Source organism: Thermobia domestica, chromosome 7 (assembly GCF_964235325.1).
Source record: "Thermobia domestica chromosome 7, izTheDome1.hap1.1, whole genome shotgun sequence".
Classification (NCBI taxonomy): domain Eukaryota; kingdom Metazoa; phylum Arthropoda; class Insecta; order Zygentoma; family Lepismatidae; genus Thermobia; species Thermobia domestica.
In genome coordinates this window covers 163,302,139-163,313,088 of record NC_137460.1, presented here as the reverse complement: position 1 = coordinate 163,313,088, position 10,950 = coordinate 163,302,139, and the positions used below count along the sequence as shown (strand labels likewise).

General features: G+C 34.7%; 1 protein-coding gene across 1 annotated transcript in view; it reads left to right on the top strand.

Annotated features, from left to right (window-relative positions):
• The first annotated feature begins 644 nt into the window (after positions 1-644).
• Positions 645-10,950, top strand: part of LOC145690554 (calcyclin-binding protein) — a 47,972-nt gene continuing 37,666 nt past the window's right edge. The window contains exons 1-2 of the mRNA XM_081765546.1: positions 645-835; positions 5,962-6,166. Of these exons, the coding sequence (XP_081621672.1) occupies positions 812-835; positions 5,962-6,166 (229 nt within the window). The 5' untranslated portion in view covers positions 645-811. The remainder of the gene's footprint in view (positions 836-5,961; positions 6,167-10,950) is intronic.

Below are 10,950 nucleotides of genomic sequence, written 5' to 3'. Positions count from 1 at the left end.
ATTTTTACATAACGTAGGAAACCGGTATTTTTTTTGTCCATAAACGTAAAAATACAACTGTCACATCATTACAAGTGCTATACCGCAGTTAAAATTAGTGACTTAAAGAAAAGAATGTAATATATTAATTTCTTCCGGCGGATTGTTCGTACAGAGTAGGAAACTTGTATTTTATGTTTACAAGTATAGAGTACTAGTGTGAAACCGTGACAAGTGCTGTAACTTATACAATTGCTCTGTTTTATGTGATATAATGTGTTTCTACCATGCAGTTTTACTATACGGTTCCATAATATAAGTAGTAGTAGTAGTAGTAACAGTAGTAGCAAAGGGTTAAAAGCCCCGCATAGGTGTTGGTTGGGTTTTGTTCCGACATACATTTTACGATTTATGGATCTGTATTGTAAAACTGCACCTATTATTCATTTATAATTTCACTACTTCATTTATAATTTCAAAGCAATACAATAAATATTACTAAATATAGTAAAAAAAAGAAAATAAAGAAAGCTCTATGTTACTGCATAAGGAATTTTTAATATACGGTCTTACGGAGGGTTAAATTGTCGATTCTTATCTTGCTTAAGGATTTCGGGTTTTATGAGTCTGGCAACGCTGCCTCTAGAAACATCCGAAACAGAAAGAAAAAAAAAAAAAAGAATCACATGGACGCACATGCAGGATCGTGAATGACGTACGTTTGATTTGTTTGTTGAATAAGAAGTCTGGTTGAATTTACTGATTACGAACTGAAAACTATATTAAACGAGTTAGAGACATAGGAAACACATATAGAGAATAGCGTGTAAAGATGCCAATGAACAAATTAGATGAAGTAAGTAACAAAGAATAGTTTTCTGGTCCGAACGTCAGGTAAACATTGTGCAGATTAAGAATCGAAGTGCACTAAAACCATTTTAGGTGTTATAAGCGGACAATATTTAGCAGAAGGGGTCCAGCTATTTTTTTCTAAAAAATGTTACAATTTCGGTAGTTTCTGTTCACAGGTTAGTTTATGTTAGGGTACTATGTTAAATTATAGCGTAGGGGTTTGGCATAATTTTCGAAAATATGATAAATTTTGTTATTAATATTACGGGATATAGTATACGAGAGTGCCTCATCATTTAGCGAGGACTCACGAAGTGCAGTCTTTTAAGGATTATTCATTGAGGATATAGGAACTTGAAAATGAGGTAAAAATGCGACTTTCATTTAATTACTGAGTAATATAAAATAAAATGTACGTCGGTTTGCGTTGCGTTTTATGGTATGCGAAGAATAATAATATGCCCTTGTACGTAGTGTATGAGTATATGTGGGGGATTTGAAACACATATCGCATGTCACGTGCACGTGGATGCTTCTTACTACTTCTAAATGTAATAAAATCATTTTTATACGTAATGCAACAGTAGGAAGTATCCACGCGCACAGATCATGAGGCACTGTTGTATACTATTACCCACTTGCTACTTCCATTTTTTTTTTTTATGTACTTCTGGACCCCGTATGCTAAATATTTACCGAGTATTTGTACACTGTACGAAAGTTGTACTTTATGATTACAAGTAGTATGAGAAACAATTACAAGTGCTATTGAAACTTTTATTACTGCGAAACTCACATTAAGATGTCTTGTAAATGGAATGTGCACTAGCACTGGTCAAGTTCAGTCACACCACATTTTGCAAAATTTACGGGTAAAGTTCAATACTGCCCATAGAAAGAGATGTTTATAACAAACAACTTACGTACCTAGTTTGTTAGGTGGCATTCTGAGGCGGGTTGTTGTGAAAGTAGGTGGGTGATGGTGGATTGCGTTGTTTCTTAAGATTGTTGGACATACATACTTAGAATAATTTGCATGTTTTGTGTGCTTGATAATATGAAAGGGGAGCGGAAGTTTTTATTTTATATAAAAGGTTCTAAACATGGAACTATTAGCAAACGGATAAAACTACTTGGCGCAAGGTTACTGCATGGTAGGATTGTGAAAATGTAATATACATTTGATTTGTAAACATGCTTGCAGGTATGTAGACACTATGTGCTGCAACAGTATTACAGTCTATGATACAATATGGTGATAATCAGGAAAATCTATTAGAAGTAAATGAAAATCATGCTTAATAGATCTAAAAAATAAATTGTAGAAAATATATTAAGCAAATAGTGGCAAAGAAACGTGGAGGAATGTAACGGTAAGTAACATGACCAACCTGGCTGCAAACCCGTTTTCACTCGCTGTCGCTCGCTCGGCATTACTATGTGGATTGAATATTAAGCTTTGATAAAGTAAATAAAAGTAAAAGTTGATAATTTCTAAATGTTCGTAGCTTCTTTACGCTTTTGGCCGAAAATAGGCGGAACTTCGGAATAAGTTACCTGTATTTTAGAAGTGTAGGGTTACTAGTGTATTACAGGTATTATACAACTGTGATCCCAAAGCTACAAGCTTAACCATTCGTTCACGACGAACACTTATAAGGAATAAAGTATACTTTACTCACCTTAGAAAACAGACTCTTCATCTTTATCAGAAATGGAAATTTCAGATCCTCTCCCAGACCCTTACAGGTGCTCTGATGTTTCTTGAGTCTTGCAACGAATTCTGTGTCATTTAGCTCTGTATCCTTTTCCACTTAAAGTTGGAATACGAATGAATGAAATCCATGTAGTCTTTTTTACTTCCTGCCGTTAAGAATTCCAACCATTTTTTCACGGAGTTAGCGAATGTTGCATGGGTGAGTCAAGGTACAATTACAATAAAACCGTATTAAGTACAGCACAGTGTGAAAAGACTGTTTCATCCAAAGAATGATCAGGAAAAATCCCATTTTGAATGGGTAATGGGGTCATCTTGCTTTCTTCTCTTCGTAGCATAGGGTTTGTAAGTCGTTAACTGTGCCACCTGGGTAGTCACCGTCGGCATTTAAGACGAAAATTATTTTGTGCGCGCATCTGTTTTTTTCGCAGATAAAATGGGCGTATTTAAGGGGTGTAATCCTGTCCCCGAAATATGAAAATTTTGTATATTTTACATAACTTTAGGCGAAATTTATATATTGTATATGTATTAAATCACTGAAGAAAATAAGTCGCTTTGAGTTTGGTCCTCTCTTGCATTATGTTCAGCTGTGTTAATTTTAGGGTTCTTCAACAATTAAGTTTCTCTCGTTTGGACCTAATTATGATAGGTGTACTGTCCAAGGCCGATGGACAAGGTGAAACATTGCTTTTCATCGGGTGAAGATATTCTAATGCAGGGACTAGGGATCATAGTTGAATTCAGCCATATCTCAGGAGGGCAACCCCCTTCCCCCTAGGTTTTGATGTCGCACCTTGAGTTGCATAAAGAGTTCCGTAGGTTAAGGCAGGGTTGGCTGGTTTAAAAAAAAAAAAAGTTTAACCCCCCCCCCATAAAAAAGAACGAAAAATGCTTTGAATCGTGTGGACTTCATGGTGACGTTTCCACATATCAAACCATCCGCCTTACGTTTATCTACTTTTCACGTTTTAATCAAGGGGTCCCGTGTTCAATTCTCGGTCGAACCACAACCCATCTTTCAAGTGTAAACCAAGTAGCGATTCGAGGTGTCCCTCTAAGCAAAAGTTTTCTCCATGATAACCTTGGTATTTCTTAAGGATGTTAAGCCTAAACATACGAAGTGAAACCAAATTATATATTTCTACTTGAATGAATGCATGTTGTTTTATAAAGAAGTCAAGGTTGCTTAAATATATTGATAGATATTGGCAAAATTTATCAACTGCCTACGTAACTTCCAACATCAGCTTGGATTTGACTTGGTTTTAATTTTATTGAATGATATCTACATACCAAATTTGTAATTTAATACCTCAGTTTTAGCGTAGTGGTTATGATACGTTGACCTTAAAATTTTACATACAAATAGATTTAAAGTAATAACAGGATTTTCCCAATGGCTAAGGCGGGAGTTTCTCGATTTATATATAATTCTGTATAATGTTTTTACTTGTGTAACTGTTTATCTTTTTGTCCTTCTGAAATGACTCTTGACAATCATATTAACAAGTACGCCTATGTAAAGATCAGTACAACGTATTTTTATCAGGAGTCCTTCGTGAGTGAGTCGGCAATCGCATTTGTGACCAATTAGTCCCGGTTTCGTGTCCAAATGGACAATTTCTCTTAGATGTAAGCCGAGAAGCGGTTTGCATTCCGCTTTAAACTTATGGGACCCCTTCTAGCATAACCTTGTGGTTGCATAATAACACCAAGGCGAAAAAAACTAATCTGTCCATATTTAAAATAAATACATAGAGCAAATTATTTAAACCAAAAAAAAAAAAAAAAAACTGTTTTTTTCAATAAAAACCATGGTTTTTGCCAACCCTGGGTTAAGGTGTATGTCTGTGAAGTAATGGTGTTTGAGCCCCCCGTGATTATAAAGTCTGAATTCAACACTCCTATGGACCTATATTTTAATGTAGATTTCTAACCATTTTAATACCCACCGGAGTTCGAAGTCGGAACCCTCTTTATATACGGCGATGAGCTTAACCATTGCTCCACCGAGAATACCACCATTCGACATTCTTCTGTGCATGTGTCTGTTCCCAGTTAATAGGGTCGTTTAGGGGCTCCGATTCCCTCCTCTCCGAAACAAAAATTTTGTACATTTTACATAACTTTAGGCGAAATACACATATTTTATACGTACTTTATGCCGCAAGCTGGTTCTGGGCCGCCCTTTTTTAAATACGTTCTTGCCAAATATCAGTAATTTTTATGAGAAAATACCATGTTGATAAACGTTGCTGCGCTTTTTCGTAAGAAACATTGTTTGGGATTGAAATTGATTAACAATTGGAGATTAATTCAAAATTCAACCCCAATGCTTTTATTGAAATGGCATAATTAACATTTCATACTAATTGCTAATGTTTTTTCTTCATTTCAAGTCTTGTGCTATATAAGGAGAAAGATGTGAAAATAAATTCGATGTAAATATAAAGATCAACAAAAGTTATTTTTAAAAAATATTATTTTTTTCCACCCTGCAGAGACATCTAAACAAGTGGCACAACCCTGTAATAATGTGCAAGTCGGCTTTTATTTTAGGACAAAATTGACTAACAACAAGTAATAATTTCTAAAGCAAAAAGTATCTACAGAAACTTAATTATATCCGATAACATTGACTTCACTCAACAAGAAGGGAATTGTAGAGTAGTAATAGCAACAAGTCTGCTTTCGACAAAAGTTAATTTCTTAAAAACAAGTTATTTAAGCGAATGGTTCCCATAGGGTTTCAAAATTGCTTTTAATTTATTACTAAAAGCTTTATCGTAAAAGTAAAATGAACCATGTACAGTCTAGACCTACGGCCTCTGCGGCATAACATTCATTTTTAAATTCTAAAATTTCGTAACGCTTACCTCTGGTGCGTAGGGTCCCTGGTTCGATCCCCGACCAAGTAAATTTGTTGTGGACAGCATGTGCTCATTAGTTTTCTCGGGGTATTCTCCTTTCCTCCCACTTTATTATTCCACTAATTCTTCCATCATCATTCACTTGCTTTAATCGTCGTCTCCCTTAGCCTAACAGGCATAATCGTAGGACATTGAACTCAAAGATTCCATTTTCTAAAATTTTGTCTTACACCTGTTGGGAATCGTTGATTACAAATATGTATCTAAGTCCCACCGATGAAGTTTTTAAAATATTTTTGCGCCACACAAATTATAGCATAGTTTTACTAATCAGGTACAAAACAGTAATGGAATAACGAGAAAACCTTGGTACTGGACAGGTAGACTTAGCCCAGTCTCTCCGAACTAAGTGTTTGTTGTATTAACTGAGTTGTAATTGCATTTGTGTAATGTCTATGATAGATGTATTTCTATGTTTATGTAAAGAGTGCCAAGAATACTTTTGCTAAACACAGTTTATTTATTTATTTTGTTAAAAAGTTAAAATTAGATGTGGAAGAGCTGAAGAAACTCCTGACTGTTGCTGAAAGGTCGAAAGTGAAAGATATTTTGACTGTAGAGATCAGAAAGCTGGAAACGGAAATCAGCGTTTCGTTTTCTTCGGAGGCATCAGCTGTTCCCAAACCTATCAGTTCTTGCTCGTCGTCAGCTCCTAAATGTTATGATGTCAAATTAAATAATTACGGTAGGTATTTTCATACTCTTAAAAGAAAGTTATTTCCTTGCTGTATTCGTTATTTTCCAATGTACTTTCTATTAATATTTTCCATAGGTATGTCGATGTTCATTGTAATCTCATAACACGTATTACTTTTATTTATTTTACTACCTTGCTTCAAATTTACTGTGTAATTAGTAGTAGGCATTAAACCGTGAAAACGATAAAACTTTTTGTTTGTTTGTTCCAACACGTGAGAGATGATTCTACTCTTAGCAACAACAAAGAAGTTCGAATAAAATATATTCTCCAAATCGCATATATGGATGGACAATTTATCTTTATCATGTGCTATAACGGAGAAACGAGAAAGAGAGAAAAGCGAAACTTTGAACGAAGGAAGTATAAGGAGGGGGACATCTTTCCATGTATTAAACAGAAACATATAACAGTGTTGCCAACCCAATATATTTGTATAGTTACATTTTTTCAAATGGCTACGTCACTACGTCAGATTATTACATACTTGAGATCAACATGTCAAACACAAATTTAAAATACCACTTTTATTATTCAGTATTGCGAACTGACATGTTATAGTTTTCACAAACATCCAAAGTTTGGATACCTCTAACGCCACAGCACAACAAGAGATGCACAGGATAATGCACATCGAAAGTACTTTAGCGTTGGATACCATGGTCATGGTATGACTTAGTTTGAGTAAATAGGAACGACGTTACCGGGGCTTGACAGTTTTATTTTATTTATTTATTTTTGAAAAGCTTTATTTACAAAAAAAAAAAAAAAAAAAAAAAAAATGCTTGAATAAGTATCATATCTAAAGCGTTTTTCACAGTCCTTTGCACCCTTCAAAAACTAACTGCGTAACTCGATGTTGTGTCACTGCGCGCAGGACTATTTGCTGATTGGTGAAGAGGAAATTGTTTCGTCTGTTTCCCGCAATATTTCTGCATCAGCACGTGCATGTATTTCTGCTACTGCTATGTCGATTACTCGTCTTTCTCACACCATCGCCGTGATATGGGACAAAATACCCAATATTACATGATCCCCCTACCTTTAAGAGCAGCTGAACGTTGTTATTTTTCTCCAGATTGTAATTACTGATAAAACTACAATGAGTTGTGTCAAATTATCAACTGAACGATAAAGAGATGGCGCTGGAATGTAAAAGCAAGCATATTTATCATTATGGGAGATTATTTCTTCATTTCTTACCTAAATCATTACGCATATCCATGAAAACAGATGGTTCTTTTCCCACTTAAGTTCAATTTCTTGATGTGCTTTCTTACATTGTATAGCATGCGAACATACCAATAGTAACTTCAGTACTACAAAGTAAATTAATAATGTATATATATTATTCTATGAGAACATGAACGTTAGCTACTTAAGGTCTTAATTTTCTTCAAGTGAATTGAACAACGTTGATATCGTTTGATAAACTATTTGCTTTTTTTTTTTCTCCTGTACTTACAGGTTTGCCTTGTTTATGTTTAACAGAATAACTCGGAGCAGCAGGTAACCTGCTGGCTTCCTTGGGCGACATCTTTATTTTGTCATTTGTTGTATCAGTTTTTTCTTACAATTTTGATTGTGGTTCAAGATTTCGATCCCATATAGATATACACTTTGAGTCGGAACCTAAATGTTCTTAATATGCCTTAACAATACATTAATTACCATAATATATTACATTTGTTGTGTACTATTTGCTTATGGAAGAGTCAACTGTTATTAGTCTCATTTTCAGTGTTGCAAACTTGTAGTTATTTTTCAGTTTTTCACAAAGAATCGTTGTCAAACAGTTATGTCATTTTATGAAAATGGGCTAAGAAAAAGAGAAATCAAGTGTACTCGCTGTTCTTACAGCAGATATTAAGTTCCTTATAGTATTTCAGATCATTGTTTGACTTTTCATTTGAGATGAGGAAATAGTCAATTCAAAAAAAGAAAAAGAGAGAGAGGGAGAATAGAGAGAAGTCAAAGAGGATAAAACCTGTTTTACTTATTTATTACGCAGTAATATGAGTTTTTTTTTTTTTTTTTTTTTTGTTTTTTTTAATTATAATTCCTATATAGCCTTTTTAAAATGCGCAGATTAAATTACCATTTTAGAGATGCAAAAACTGAATATTTGGTGCCAGGATTGATCAAATGTACAAAGGAATCTTCAACATTTGAGAACTTTATAATATTGGATAGGAGTGTTTTTAACTTTTGAGGTTTTTTTTTTTTTTTTTTTCTGGCTGCAGCGAAATTAAGATGAGGTACTATATGCATGTTAAATAATGTGTCTTTATTCCTATGTAGAATCTAAAAAGTTTCTTGGAATTTGATCAATAAGATGTCGATAGTGTCTTCATACTCTCATGACTGATATTTGTTTACGGCGTTACTTTCCTGTTAAGATATCAAATGAAAGGATAAGCCACGAGGATTCAAAATACATTTCAAAGGTATTTATTACATATAATAAAGGAAATAAAATAATAAGTTCTCTATTCAATAAATAAATAAACTCAGTAGTTTTCAAGTTCTTGAAAAATGAACAATTGCTTGTTCCAAACATTCGCTCGCCTGTAATGGAAACGTACAAGGAGCTCAAGTTTTGAAGTGAAATCTTTTTACAAAAATGAATGAAATGGTGGAATGAAGAAAGTGGGAGGAAACGAAAGAACCCCGAGGAAATGCATGCACACGGTGTTTGTTCACCACAAGGTTTACTTGGCGCGAGCTGGGATCGAACGAGAGACTCCATGCGCTAAAGTTAACACTCTACCACTGAGCCCCCAAGAACTCAATTTTGAGTAGAAGTGGTGAGTACAACTGCGCATTTTTCTAGATCCGATAATTAACTCCTTTGAGGCAATATGATTTGCGTATACATCATCGGGCGGGAGACCCGCGTTCGATTTCCGGAGAAAGTTCATGTAGTTCGGATCGCTCATTAGACTGTAGGTCCATATCTCATAGAGCCTTGCTATTGAAGGGGACGATAAGGGGATCCATCCATGCAATCATAGATCTGCTAGTAGGCAACTAAGTCGTCATGTAATAGTGACTCTGAATCCTAATATTTTCAATAGATTCGCAGCTAGAGGAAACGTTAGGAGTGGGGATAGTAAGTTTTAGTTGTAATTTACACTGGTAGTAGAAATTTAACATGTGGTTCTGCCCTTCTTCCTCCTGGGGCGTGTCTACGTTTACATAGTAGTTCGAAGATTCTGGAGAGCAGTGCGTACTTAGTTAAGTTTCGGGTTTTTAACTATTCTTGAGCAAAGATATTATGCAGAAATAAACAATTACGATATTGAGATACTTACACACACACACTTGAAATTAGAAGAACTTCAAAGGTTGAACCCCTTTCTCCTCAGAACTTCCGAGTACGCCAGTGCAAACGAGAGAAAATGGTTCCTTATTCTCCTATCACAAACCCATGCCATTTCATTTTTAATCTCATTGTTTCTCGCTTCAGTTTGTTTATTCATTTCTTAGCACAAAATTAGAAATAAAATTTTTTGTTTAATTAGTTGGCAACATTTCTGCACTGCAATCTGCATTGTTTACAAAGAGTGCAAAGGATCGTTAAAATCAGAATTGTTACTTGTAAGGTTTGTCATAAATGTCTAATTTATTTTTCCGTTTACAGCACTTCGATATTTCAAACCGTTCCGGAGATACGATAAATATTGCTGAAGTTTTCAACATTGCTTAAATCATGTAATTGCGAGAACTTGTAATTACAGCTATTGCTGTAATGGTATAACAGAGAAGGAAAACAACAATCATTTTAAATAGTTATCATTATCACAAATACGCCATTTTCAGCAGTGTTGCGAACTTTATCACTGTTTATCATATCTCCAGAACGGTTTCAGATATCGGAGTGTTGTAAAGGGCAAAATAATTTACACATCCATTATAAACCATACAAGTAACTAGATATGATACTTATACAAGCATTTTTTCGAAATAAAGGTTCTCAGAAAAGTTAAAATTTTCAAGCTCTGGTAACTTCGTTCCTATTCATTCGAAACAAGTTATACCATAACCATGATATCCAACGCTAAAGTACTTTCGATGTGCAAAATCCTGTGCAACTCTGTTGTGCTGTATGTGCGTTAGAGGTTTCCAAACTTCGGATGTTTGTGATAGTATGACATCCTTAGTTTGCAACACTGAATAATAGAAGTAATATTTTAAGTTTTCGTTTGACATGTTGATTTGAAATATGTAATAATGTAGGGTCATTTGAAAAAATATAACTTTAAATTGAGTTGCCAGGAATGTTGTGTGTTTCTGTTTAATATATGGAAAGATGTATCCCTCCTTATACTCCCTTGTGCAAAGTTTCGCTTTTCTCTCCCTTAGGTATGCAGATGATACGTTTATAATAGCTAAAACCGAAGGAGGACTACAGGAGATGATTGACAAAATAGTTGACACTGGAAAACTGTATGGAATGGAAATTAATATCGAAAAGTCAAAAGTCATGAGAATATCCCGTGGGAACACGCCCTTACGAATCAGAGTAGAACAAAGAGAATTTGAAGAGGTCGATAATTTTAAGTATCTGGGAAGTATTTTCACGAGAGACGCTTACTGTACCAAAGAGATCAGGTCAAGAATTGCCATAGCTAAAGAAGCATTCAACAAGAAAAGATCACTCTTAACTAGCAGGCTCAATATTAAACTTAAGAAGAAGTTGGTCAAGTGCTATATGTGGAGCATTGGACTGTATGGTTCAGAGACTTTGACATTACGGAAGTTAGGGAAGA